Source organism: Callionymus lyra, chromosome 8 (genome assembly GCF_982586985.1).
Source record: "Callionymus lyra chromosome 8, fCalLyr1.hap1.1, whole genome shotgun sequence".
NCBI classification, from domain to species: domain Eukaryota; kingdom Metazoa; phylum Chordata; class Actinopteri; order Syngnathiformes; family Callionymidae; genus Callionymus; species Callionymus lyra.
This window is the reverse complement of record NC_141825.1, coordinates 11,604,717-11,619,142: the sequence shown is the minus strand read 5'-3', so window position 1 is coordinate 11,619,142 and position 14,426 is coordinate 11,604,717. Positions and strand designations below refer to the sequence as shown.

The following is a 14,426-nucleotide window of genomic DNA, read 5'->3' as shown; positions in this document are numbered from 1 at the left end:
GGCTTCGATGTACCTCAAGTCAAACAAAAGTATAAATAAATGCGTAATTCAATGAATGGTCAAAGAGAGAGTTTTGCCACTTTTAGAATAAATATAGTTTGTGTTCCTAAGTCCTAGCTACAACCTTAAAAACGCCTAATATGTTTGGCTTTTTTTTTTCACTTCAATTCCATTTGCAATGAGCTGCTGATAATAAAAAAAAAAGGAGCTCGAGAGTATGTCATCCCTCTATCCGCCTCTAGAGGGAGTAAAAGACCAATAGTTGAGTGACAAGGGATGAATATAAAACGACTGGTGAAGCAATCGAATAATCGGTCTGTTTACCTTAACCCTCGAGGACCAAATAGTCAAATGGAAAGTAAAGTAACAAAAATGACTGATCATCGTTTTTCACATTAAGAGCACATTTCTTATCTCCATCTGTTAGGACTGCTATTGATTTGCCATCGAGGCCAGTCAAGTGGAATCACGGCTACCAGCAGTAAATTCTTGGCGGGAGAAGAATGTAAGTAAGAAGCAGTGAAGTGGAACAGGCCGCTATAACTAATCACGCCGATTTCATTTTAGAACGCACTCTCGGAGAGTTTTTCATCACAGCTCTTTTATCAGCAATGAGCCACATCCACAACTTATTACGTTCAATTATTCAATTGGGTTTTCTTTGTTGTTAATGGGCGCGATCGCTCTTGCTTAAACGACATCAAGGATTCCTGTGACAGGCTCCGAGGGAGGATACGAACCCATCCCCGAGGGGGACAGGAATCTATCAGTGGCGAACGCCTAACTGCCACATTAAAGATTGCAGCGAGTGAAAGAAGACTCGCTATAAAAACCGTGTGGATAAGAATCAGGCCACAAGGCCAAAGTTGTAAATGATCAGGGTGCAATAGACAATTTCCTCTGAAATAAAGTCGATGCCAGATAGCCAGAGTGTGCTGACCAGAGTCCCGGTGGGGGGGGGGGTTGTACTTTTACAAGATGGGATTGTGATTTGAAGTAAACTGACACAGAAGAGACGATGACATTTGTATTTTTTTTTTAAATGTCTACTAAAATCACAGAGACGAGGAGTTTACCCTTATTGATCTGCTGACCAGTGATAAATTATTCCAGTTAAAAAGGGTATAAAGGTGTAAAATATTTCTACTTTTTCATGGGTTTGGGTGGATGAAGTCCTTTGCAGCCATACCCACCATTTTTTTTTCTAGGTGGTTGTAAAGTTCAGGGTTTGACATAGGTTAGTGAAGTCAAGAAGTGTGTATTGTTTTACAGGGTAAAAGGGAAGGAGATAGTTGTTTTTGTTGTTGTTGAACAGGATGAGTCGAGAATTGTGTGTTTTGGTGTTGGTTGTGGTCTACAGAAGCCTGTGCGTCAGTTACTTAATACACTTGTAAAAACGACAGATCGTCTCATAGCATCATCTGTCAGTGACGTTACAATATTTTGAAAATATGCAGGACTGTGTAAAAACAGTTGAAACAGCGAGACCACGAAAGGTGGCGAAAGAACCACTGTACGCCCTAAAAAGAAAAGTCACTGTAACCAGGAGAAAAACCTAAAACGGACAGTAACTTGAATTTAGATGAATAGCAGAATAAGATATGCAGATTGGACAAACCAAGAGTAGCGGTCAACACAGCCGCACCTAGAAAGACTTGAAATAGAAAGACAGAAACAGAAAACATGTAAGGATTCACAAATACCATTGGGTTAGTTAGAAAATAAACAGAAAGCGTATACAAAAGTACTCTTACAGAGAAAAGCCTTAAGTACCAAGAAATATAAGGGCACATTTGAGAACAATGGAAAACTTTAACGGACATAAATGTTTGTTCAATCAGACACACCACAGATGACTGCGGAAAACAAATGCAATTTAAACAATAATAAAAAAATGAAAACTATTTCCCAACGGTCTAGAAGGAATCTTAATTTACACTTTATATCTTGATAATTAACTTTCTTGCTGTGACGTTAATGTAGGTTTTGCCTAAAATGTCTAAAATATTTCCTTTTTTGCTTGATAAGTTTTTTATTTAAACTGATATAAGTAAAGTGAAAAATATGTTATAGCTATGAATCTTTTTTTAATCTTTTTGAAAATGCTTTCATAAACTAGCTCTGCATTATTGTATGTTTTAGGGAGTATCAGGGAGAAAACTCCACCCTTGCATCTTCATGTCGTAAAAAGTTGAACACCCTTGTTTTATCAGGTATGTTTTTTTGTACTTTTATCAGAGAGGCTTCAAGTAGACCTGTTCTTTTATATAAGAGAATGCACATATTAAGTAAACTGGACAACAACTGTTTGAACTTGATGAATGTCTACTTTAAAGGATTAAGAGAATGTGTTTTTCTATATTGTCTGGAGATTCAAGTACCAAGCATTTTATTGACAGTTTTAACCTTTGCTTCTATGTGTCTTTATTTTAATCTCAACTAACTCAACTATTAATCATATCGATGATTTTTTTAAATGCTTAAAAAGGCTTCCAATTATATATGGATACAATTGTTTTAGAACGTAATATTGTAGAACATTATGTTTGTTTCAAGAGGAGATTCTAGGTTTTTATCCGTGTAAAATACATTTCTAAAAATAAATAGAAAATCTTGAAAAAAGTAGGTGAACTCTTCATAACCATTCCCAACAATCTGATCATTTAAATGCCCTAAAAACCGAAACAAACTCTCCTCCGCGTAGGAGCAGGAATCTGGAACGAACTGCCGATTTGACCCCTTGTTAAAGCTTGTGGTGAAGACTTCCCCATGTGGTTTTGTTTGTTTGTGTATTTGGTCTCCCCCCCTCCAGCATTCTGTCAGCACTGGGGCCTTATGGTAGCCAGAGGTCGAAGTGCTAAAAGGAAAAAAGCCTTCCGGCCAACATTCTGTTGGACACGCCGACACCTCTGCAGCGAGAAAAACAGGATGAAGTAATGAACTCCTCATTATCGGGAGAAAATAGCGTTGAACTTTGAGCTGCGCGAGGCATTTTTAAGAAAACCTTAATTAAGTCTGAATAACTTATTGATCGTGGCGTCATTAATCAGAGATTCAGGAGAAGAAACATGTCGTTTTTTTTGGCGATAACGGCTCTGAAAAAATCCCACCGAGAGGCGGGAGAGATTACAGAGCGATTCAGCTCGAAACAGATTCTCCCCGACGAGCACATCTGCCTGATAGGCCTCAATCCCCTCGACGCCGTGTCTAAGCAAGCGCAGATGCTGAAGCTCGGTATCTTTTCACAAGCTTGGTGTGAAACCTGGAGTGGGCGGGGAGTGGTCGGGAAAACCACCGAGCGCTCCCACATGGACAAGATAACCACTTTGTAGATTCATGAGAAAAGATCCACTCTGGGATTTATCGGTAGCTTCGATTTCTGAAGCGTTTGAAGGCAAATATTGGTACAAAACTCCGGTCAGGGCTCCGGTACCAGACATTGGATGTAATGCAGAAAGGGTTTGTGTAGGGAATTCTGCATAGCAGGTCAGAAGGTTTCCATCCAAGACACTGATTCTATTGAGCGACTCCATATCACGTCCCTAGTTTCCCCTCCTGGTTTCTGTCTTAAACAGTCTTCCCGCTGAATTTCAATGGCCCAATATTCACCTGCTTAAAATCCGATAACAGAGAACACCGCCTCAGTAACTCTTTTGTATTTCCTGGAATACCTCAGCAGAGACCCCGGAGTCATTAACAGGCAGCAAAAAAAAAATTTTTTTTTTTTCTTCTCTCACTGTCAAAAAAAAGCAGCATGTGAATAACAGCGAAAGGTTGCGAGAGGTAACAGGTCGGCGTGAAGCAGGATTCAGTCCCAGCAGGGCAACTCATACTGACAGCAGCTTCAGTGGAATCCTCGGTTTAGTTTTTATATTCTGACACGCACAGAATCTGTGCAGAATATAAAGAAACTCGAAAGAACTGTCAGAAGAATAAGTATATATATTTTTAAATAAAACAGGAAGGTCAGGGAAAGTTTGCTGTTTATTAAAGCATGAGTGAAACGGCTTCAGGCTCTTGCTGTTTCTACAATTGTATCATTCATGTGCTCACCAGAGGGAGGATAGTAATGGGTACATGATATGAGATATTCACAGTTGCCTTTTTGTGACTCACAAGCTCTTGAAAATTTGTTTTGATGTCATTTTTAAATCAGACAGTTTTATTCATTTACACCAAGAAGATTAATATATAAGTCATTCCCCGATGTTTAAAATGTTTTTTTTTTGTCAAATCGTTTATTAAAACCCATATCTTGATACTGGATTTACAATCATTATTTGTGTATAAAAATCTTTTATACAAGTTTTCACAGTTGTTAATAATGTTTCCAAGATTGTTTTTATATCAATACATCACTCATACTGTTGCAGGAGCCAAGGCCCCAAGCTGAATTTCATTTTTTATTTTGGGTAGACCTTACCCTCCTTACATATAATAATAGAAGCACTCTGTATTTTGGATTTAATATTTTACTATTTTGAAGGTTAGAATAAATCTTCATTTGTATTTACTAAACAATTATATATAAATGTATCCATAATATCCGCTCTATGAAAATCTATGAAAAAGATGGCACATGTGTGAGATGTAGAAATGTATGTCTGCTGTTTAAAGTGAAGGCCATATGACTGTTGTTTTTGTAGAAATTGGAAATTAGGTTTTGTAAAATGATCAAATATATATATTTATATTTTCTACTTTAACATTGAGGATGGTTTTTTTTAGATATAGATAGAATAATAATCCCTCCCAGTTCAGTTCTACTTCTTGAGTCCTTCACACAACAACAGCAGACATTACAGTATATATTACTCTGCAAAGCTCTTGACTATGTTAGCGTTAACCTGGACCGGTTTAATGTCAAGATTGTATTAACGGATCAACGTTCAGATTGAAAACAAAGTAAAAAATAGCTTGACCTGCAGAAAAAACAACAATTAAGAGCTCTGGACTGGTTACAACAGGGATATTGTACATTTGAATCTTTGTATATTTGATTGTATGCTGATGATGGTGTTCTTTACGTCTGTCTCCTAGCATGTCTCCTAGCATTTAGAGACTTTGTGCCAATGTATAAGCATGTTTATGTTTAGTTATTATTTATAAAAACAGAAGTTTTGTTTTTGTAGAGTTTGTGTTTTACTTATTTTCACTAGTCAAGCGTCACATTTTATTTCAGATAAATCCGTTTTTTATTTTCTCAAGGAAATACCATTCAGGCAGTAATAATAAATAGACCTTTTTTTTTTTTCTTTTTTTTCTTTCTGTCCAGCCCAGTAACGAATGTCTCACAGATCGGATCGGGTTCCGGACCACTGCTTCGGATGACCACACGAGGGTTTGAGTCCATTACCATTGATTTTTTTAAAACACATGCGAAATTTAAGCCTGGTTCACTCTTCTGAAGAAACACCTGTGAGAACAGATGGCACTCTCCTTCCTCGACTCACAGGTAGAGAGAGATTAATGTGTAACTGCTCCGACGTGCCATGAAAGTGCTTCACTCTCCTTCCACACCAGGACGTGTGCACTTTACTTTTCACTCGTATGTCTCAAAACACGCCGCCGTTTTCCCACACTCGGACCCGCAGATATTGTCATCGTACGCACCCCAAGCGAGAGAGACCTGGAATTCCTTCTAATGGATCTCCTCCTCCACCCCGTCCCTGAATCCCCGAGCATGAGTAATTGTCAGGCCTTGTGAAATAATCGTAGCTTTCAACGCTAATGGAAACCCAGCGCATTCATTATTCAGTCCGGGAAACAGAGTGCTGCGACGTGTCAGGGGATCTATGAGCGATGTCTTATCGCGATCTGACCTTAGACCATGGTCACGAGAGACCCCTCACCCCCTCTATATTTTTTAGTCAACTGTCCCTATTTCTTATTTTCATTGCCACGTAACGACTTTCTTTACTGGCCCGAGGGACATCACGCTAAGATGGCATTGTATCACAGCTGCAGACGGCTCGGGGGCCGATGATGGGTGTCGTGTGTCGCCGCGGACGGGCGTGACAGACGGCGAGAGCGCCTCGGTTGTCACCGCATGGCTTGACCATGGACAGCCATGACTGGTGGAAGGAAAAGCTCTAACGGTGTTACGGCTCGCTGGAGACTGATGTGGGATTTACGATTGGAGGCGGTGGGAGGAATGCGGCAGGAGAAGGGGGGGGTATGGAGGATGGGGGGGGCTTCGAGGTTCGCTGACCTGCAGATAACACATGGCGAGAAACAGATAGGTTTGATATGTGAACATGCCCGCACTTGCACTCCGGAGAGAAAACTAAACACCAAAAGCTGCAAATGACTGAGACGGGAAATACATTCGCAGCACTTGTGTGAAGCAACACATTTCAGACACTATTCCAACAATGTGTCCCGAGCAGTTACAGACTGAAGACCTAGTTAGGCCAGAACACCTAAAGCGAAGTGTCGAGGGCGGCAGGATTTGGAGTCCATTTAGATTCTCTTTACTCTTAATGCTTCACTAGAACCAGCCTCTCAAGTAGACTTTAGTAAATGATAGCTAGAAAGAAATAACCAACTGCAAAAAATACTCAACTTCTCCTATTTTCTAATCACATTCTTGTCAACTAACGGTTGGAATATTTTTAGTAAATAATAAAAGAGTAATCCATGTTTTTTCGGAGTTACAGGCAGAAATGTAAGTCCATATTCTCGTCTGGAACATATTGCAAATTTTCATGCAGTTGATTCAGAACTGCAGCCAGAATTCTGACCGGCTCTGGTAGAAGAACTCACATTTCTCCAATCCTTAAATCTCTTCACTGGCTGGAATCTACTGACTCCTTCAAGAAACATCTTAAAACATTTTTATTCGTTCAGGCTTTACCCTGATTTTCTGAGACTCCTGTGTTGTTCTCTGTGTTATCCTGACTTTAAGTATATATTTAATTGGATATTGTTTTGATTGTTTAAGCGCTTTGTGACCCTGGTCTAGAAAAGCATCTATACAAATATTACTTACTTACTCACTTACTTACTCTATATGACGATCCCGAACTAGGTTCAGTATTTTTTGTCCAAAAAGACACACATGAAAACATCCAAATAGCTCCATGGTGCTCGTCTGTAATGCCCCTTTTGTATTGAATTGGCAACAAAATGAATTGTTCAGAAAAAAAAATCATGTTTTTTGCATGTTTGTAGTGAAAGATCAACTGCCATGACATGAGACACAGCATCTATGCGCAATATTTACAACTAGATATTAGGGAACTACACTTTTTGGGATGAATTTATCCTGTCAGGGGATTAAAGCAAAAGGAACCATCAGTATGGAAGTATTTCGATGTTTTTTGGAGTGAGCTCTGTTCGCACTTTACAACATTAACAATTCCATGTGTAATTGGAAATATTGCAGATTTTAATATTAAATATATTAAATATTAATATTCAAATTTGGAACGTATCTAAAATAAAAAACATTTCTTGAAATTTGTCAAAATTGTTTCAATGATTTTAAGAAAACAGTGTTTTTAATTGTGATGATACATTTTAGCAAATTTCAAAAGTATAGCTTTGGGTCTATTTAATAATTAGATTGAATAAACAATATTTATCCGAAAGCTGATTTAAATTACGGAATTTAATTATACCATTTGATGAATTCATGAGTTTATAAGTTATTACCAAAGTTAGCCACGTTAGCATCTCAGCCATACCGATTGTACTACAGTAACGACAACAAAATTATGACAGTTTAAAGTTAGACCATGTATAAATAATCTTTAAAATGAAATGGAAAAACAATTCCACAACCTTTTTCCGATGATGGTGCTGACAAACAAACAAATTATCAAGGGATATTGTTCTGATTATTTATGTTTCTATTATTATCTATTACTATTATTATTTATGGTGTGTCTGACGAGCTAGAAAGAATGTCATGGAGCTGTAAAATTTATTGTGGATTTTTTGGAAAAACCTTGCTTTCTGTTGTGTTCTCGAGTTGGGAATACGCCGTTCAATCATCCGCCTTCTCGACACAAAACCAGCCATGTGACGGAAATGGGACGTGAAGACGTTCCCATTAGCTCGCGCGGTGAATTCCCTGCTGCGGTGGATGCGGCCCACGCTCCACACACCAGCCATATCTGGCCTCAGATTAACATGTAATAAATCCGAGATAAAAAGTATCTCCAGGCATTTCCGCCAGGAGTTAGCATGCCCCGCCGTCTCCGGGTGTAATTGAGAATTCCTGACGGCAGCTGCCTTCTCCACTTAGGCCACTGAGCACGCCAAAATATTGCTGTAAAATGACCCAGTTAATTTGATTAGGAAACAAGGGTTGACGATAGAGAGCTCAAAAGGGGAAACACGAGTGGAATCATAAAGCGTTTTTCGGGGGAGGTGTTAATGAGCAATCATTTAATGAGTCTGATGTGAATAAGGAAGTTTGTGTTCTTGCTGCCTGGAGTAGTGTTTTCTTTCCCTTTAGTGAGTAATCAACTGCTTTTTAGGACGTAAAAAAAACCCCTTTTTTTTAGTAAAGCCAGCTGTGGTTGTTGGAGAGTGTTACAGTGTGTGATGATTCATTTAACATTCATTTAACATCACAGCTGATGCCAGTGACTCGGACATTTTATTGAAAAGTTCGGCCTGATTACGATGATGTTTTCTTACCTGATACACTCCAGGAATTCTACCTCTGCTGTCACTTTAAAAATCAGCCCGATCCCCCCGAGGCGAGTCGGCCCACTAAGCAGTCCCTGCACTATCTTCTCCGCCAGACTGTTGTGAGCCACTCCCTGACAGTGAGCAGTCGCACATGTTTCCTATCCTGACTGACTTCTGCTGTCCTCTGGAACCCGACCAACTTTTCTAATGACCCCCTTTTTTTTTCCTGTCCTGCCTCCTCCTTCTCTTCTCTCCTCCTGTACTATGAAATGTTCCTCATCTTTTTCTCCTTGCTCGCCTCAATTCATTTCTCAATATGTTATGAAATCTGTGTTTGATAATGTGAAGTTCGGCTTGTGTCACGTTTGGATTTGAAAGCTTCACAAAATGTCATTAATAATTATTTTAATACTATTTTAAGTGAGGACTAGGTTAATTGTTTCCACTTTAACAGAGAAATGATGTCTACAGACTAGAAAGAATTTAGTGAAACTACAACAATGTATAAATGTTTCTTGTCTCTAATTTAGCTGACACTTTTTACTGCATACTTGTATTATTATTATTTATTACGTATTCAACTTTTACTTTACATTCTGTCTTCCTTCTTTTTTGGGGGGAAATATTAACAGTATGTCAAGAAAAATCAAAAGGAAATGGAAGATGTATTGATTTAAAATAAAATGTAATAAAATACATGAAATTACAACTTTGACTTAGTTTTATGGTATACTTGTTTGTATATATACACATACACATACACATATAACATACATCTTATTATTTTCATTATCTATTTATTTTTCCTTTTTTATGACATCCGTCTCAGTATATAAATGTGCCCAATAAGGAATTTGAATTGCCGATCACTGGTCTATTGTCTTTTCAAATTGTACAACACGATCTGGAGTTTATAATCCATGCGTTTGTGTCTTCGTAACTGTTTATTTTCGTGTCAAGACAAGAAGGATCTGTCTCGCCTGCAGTTAATACAAAACTCAACGAGAATTCTGACCCGCTCTAGTAGAAGAACTCACATTTACCCGATTCTTAAAACTCTTCTCTGGCTAGTTTCTTTCAGGATCAATTTTAAAATTCTGGTTCTTACTTTCAGATCTATTCATGGTCAGACTCCACCTTTTTTAACACAGATATTGTACCGCGGAATTAATTACTTCTTCTTTTTTTTTAAATACCTAATTGACTATGTAATATTCATTATATCATTTGCAAGACAAGATAAGAGTGTGAATTACTTATATGAATGTTCCTTTTTTTTGTTATAGTTGATCTATTTATCATTTTATCAACAAAGACGTGATCAATTTATCCCAGAAAAGCCTCATGACTCACCAGAGACATCAAGTGACTCACATTCCAAAGCCAGACAGTCAATAGTGGCTTTGTTCTTTTCAGAGCAATTTTTATATTCGATTTTTCAGCAAACTATCTAGACAATAACGTGAAGTTGATAAACGAGTTTATCTATTAAAAGCAGTCGTCCACTTGAACTTAGACTCAATATATGACTGTATAAAAAATTAATCCAATCATCCCAGAACTGGTAAGGATTAGCTGCGTCCAGCACTGGGCTCTCTATCAACTGACCTGTCTGCTTTTAAATTTGACATCATTTATTAAAAAAAAAAAAAAAGAAAGAAGAAAAGAAAGTGAAGTGCTTTTGGGGGCAGAGATGAACCTGTCCAATTAGGAGTAGTAAAAGTCCAGCACTTTCACAAGGATTTATCCAAATTTGATTCTGGTAACTTCATTCAGAAGTAGATCAGTCTTCTCCTCTGAGGGGGATTTAAAAGAAGCGAATAAATCGACCATTTAAAGTCCACATTCGATCCGTGGGATGTGTCGATTATGAAGGAATAATATTGTAAATTAAATAAAAAACATCAAAATAAATGTTATACATGATCTCTCCTTTAAATCAAATAATATTAAAAGGGAGAGAGTATGCTGCTCTCGGTATCCATTATAATAATGGCTCTTCCCACACTCACATCCACACATCGACGCAGCGCGGTGCACTTGCTCCGCTCCACTCCCGACCCCTCGTCCCACGGATCCGCCCACTATCTCGGGACCGGAGTCACGTGTGACGCCGCCTAGTGTCTCTCTCCGCCCGCCGACCAGCAGCAGCACAAACCCCCGGCCGAGGAGGAGGAGAAGGAGGAGGATGAGGATGAGGAGGAAGGACCTGTGATGCGTTCACGGGTGCGCGCACACAAAAAGAAGGGACTCTGAGCCGGCTCTGAAAGGATGCGGTCTTTGGGATGCTCTTTTCGGGACTGCGTGTCGAGGACTCCTACCCCTCGGTTGTGGTCTTAGATCGGATTCTTTTTTTTTCGGGGGGACCATGAGGGCTGCGTTCGCGAACTTCTTCGCCCTGATCCTGCTGTGCGCCTTCGGCAGCGTGGTGTACATCTGGAGCGCGCTGGAGGACCGTCTGGAGCGACACAAGCGCGGCTCCTTCTACCCGAGCCTCCCCGTGGATCTCACCGTCAAAACTTTCCGGGCGCTCCTCGCCGTCCAGAGACTCCGCAACGCGACCCCGGATTACCATGTGGAAAGCGAGGGGTCACCGGGATCCCCCGTGGAGGAGGTGTTCTGGAGCGAGTGGCTGGAGGAGCTTCTCCCCGCCGGGTTCGGCGACGATCACGCCCGGGCTTGGCGCGGGAGGGCGCGGGCGCAGCGGGTGGTGAAGCTGGACCCCGGGTGCGGGAGGGTCTCCAACCGGCTCGCCACGTTCGCGGACGGGACTAAAGCGTGCGTGCGCTACGGGATCAACGCGGACCAGGTGCAGGGCGAGACCCTCACCTACTACCTGGCCACCCTCCTGGGCGTCCGGAACCTCCCGCCTCTGGTTCTGTCCCAGCTGGACCGCTACGGGGAGCAGTGGGCGGCGGTGAGGACGCGCGTCGTCGACGACGGGCTGCAGTGGAGCGAGCGCGCGGTGGTCTCGCTCACCGAGTGGGTCTCGAACCTCACCGGGGTGGTCACGCCCGCCTCGCTGCGACCCGGAGGACCCGGGTTGCGACCCGTAACGGAGGATTTTCGCAACCAAACGACGGGGGAGCTGGTGGAGCTGGCGCAGTGGAGCGACCTGCTGATGCTGGACTACCTGAGCGCCAACTTCGACCGGCTGGTCAGCAACGTGTTCAGCCTGCAGTGGGACCCGCGCGTCATGGAGCGGGACACCAACAACCTGCTGCGGACCCCGGCGGGCGAGCTCGTGTTCATCGACAACGAGGCCGGCCTGGTGCACGGGTACCGCGTGCTGGACATGTGGGAGAAGTACCACAGCTCGGTGCTGAGCTCGGTGTGCGTGTTCCGGAGGAGGACGGTGGCGCGGCTGCGGGAGCTGCACATGCGCGGTGACTCCCGGAGGAGGCTGCTGGAGACGTACAGGGACAGCGAGCCTTTGTCCGCGCGTTTGGGGTTTCTCTCCGAGGAGCACGCGGCGATTCTGCAGGACAGGATAGACCGACTCTACAGACACGTTCTACACTGCAAGAGCAGATACGCGCAGTCTTGATACCTGTTCTTCAAAGGATGCTGAACTACCTCTTGTGGATCCATTGTGATGCTTTATGAACACGTGTTTTTAAAGGGGTTCACTGCAGAGCCTGCTGAGTACAAGGCTCTCTTTGCACACAACCACTGAAATCCCCATGTTTAAAAAAAATTACCTTTCCACCGGGAGTGTAACGGTTGGTTTTACTGGTCTATAGGTCAAGATCGAGCCACAATTTTGAGAAACAAAAACATGATTCATGATTGAACTGAAGATAGTTTAAAACCAGGGTCGTTCTTAGAAACCGGTGCCAATTCCACTTTGCTTTTTTAGTAACTGCAGAAATATGTTCCCATCTCATCCTTAGATCTCTATAAAAGTTGTTTTTTTCTTGTTGTGACAGAGCAGATCATCTCTCTTGACCACCCCATGACATAAGAAACATCTTAAGACTTTCTTATTCGTGCAGGCTTTTCCCTGATTCTCTGAGACTCCTGTGTTGTTCTCAGTGTTATATTGACCTTTTATGTGTATATTTTATCAAGTATTGTTTTGAATGTTTAAGCGCTTTGTGACCCTGGTCTATAAAAGCGCTCTATAAATATAAATAACTTACTTACCTACATAAAGACGGACTCCTTTTTAGACATACCGTGATGGAAATATGAGGAGTTTCTAATTGCCACTTGCTAGCATTGTTATTGAGTAAGCTAGCGACACTTCCTTAAGACCTCTGTTGATAATTTGTAATGGGGTTGTGAGATCAGACTTAACAGACAGAGAAGGGAAAAAGAAAATAAATGATATAATAATAATAGAATTGCTTGAGGACATATGATTTTCTTCATTTATAGGTTTGTTGATAATTGTGTGTGGAAATAGGTAATAAACTTGCTAAAGAATACATTATGAAACACATGAATTAGCTCTCATACATTGTTTGAATGTATAAAAATAGGAAAAAAGCTGGTCTTAAAATTGACATCGACACAAACGGCACTGGTTTCTGTAAATGACCCTGAATAGTTTCTACTTTTACCATCCATTTTTACAAGAATTATCTTTGGGTAAAATAAGTTCACACGTTTGTTTCTAGTTACACTGTTGATTAATACAATTTCTGGATATTTTAGAGATTTTTAATATAATTTTAATCTTTTCTTCTGCCAAAAAAATACCTATTTCATATTTATTTAAGAGATATAATTGAAGATAAGCTTGTGGACAACACCATGAAAATAATATTTAAAAATGTTATATTGTACAAGTTTAGGCGATTGATGGATTATCGTGATTTTAGTTTAGTTTCTGATGGTACTTCAAGAATTATGTTCAAGTCTTCATCGAATGTGTCATAATAATTCTGTCAATAACACACAAGAAGACAATCAAGTAAGTGTAGGTGATACTCTCGCACTTACATTAACAACACTTAAAGAGTACATTCCAAATAAAGGAGGCATTCATAAAGGAACTATCTGTTTACCGTTACACCCCTTTATCATATCTGAACACACATGACTTTACTTGCCTTTTGTTTTTGTATTATCCTAGAAGCCTTAACTTTTACAAAAACACCTTTTTCATTTTAAAATGTCACTTGCACACTGTTGTCATAGCGATGCACTTCTTTGGTGATTGTGTATTTCGATGGATATATTCTGCCTTAAAAAGTCACAGTCAAAGTGTATCATTGTACATGAACTGTAAAATGCTTTTTTTTTTTTTTACCTGATGGTCCTCTAATTTAATGTGCATTGTAACATTCCAATTCATTTTTTGATAAATATTTATGTTAAAAACTTTTGTTATTTGCTTTTTCACACGGACACTCACCTAATCAATACGTCAACTTAAACTTTAAACTGATAAAAAATGAGGAACTGAGAAAAGATATAAAAGAAAAATGTTTATGAAACTCACATTATTGAGCTTTATAATAAATAAAAAATATAGTTTAATAACTTATAATAACTTTTAGTTAAAGAGAGCACTCGCAGATTAAATACTCTTTAATTAATCCCCACTTTTTTTGACAAGAACAAGTCAAAATCACTGTTAAAATAACTACAATTACATTGTTTACTTGTTTTGCTATTGATTGAGTCCAAAAAAACGAGATACATATTATAAAGCAATTTTGTATCACACTATGTGGCCGACTTTTATTGCATCAAATTGAATAGAAAACCTTTTTTTGTAGTACTTCACAGCTGAAGTGACCACAATAAAGTCTTAAATACTGTCATTTGTGCAG

At 40.0% G+C, this 14,426-nt stretch overlaps 1 protein-coding gene across 1 annotated transcript; it reads left to right on the top strand.

Moving 5' to 3' along the window:
* The first annotated feature begins 10,791 nt into the window (after positions 1 to 10,791).
* On the top strand, positions 10,792 to 13,969 carry fjx1 (four-jointed box kinase 1). Its single transcript, XM_087798024.1, has one exon. It carries the CDS (start codon positions 11,012 to 11,014, stop codon positions 12,188 to 12,190), a length of 1,179 nt encoding a protein of 392 aa, XP_087654150.1. The 5' UTR covers positions 10,792 to 11,011; the 3' UTR covers positions 12,191 to 13,969.
* Positions 13,970 to 14,426: the final 457 nt, after the last annotated feature.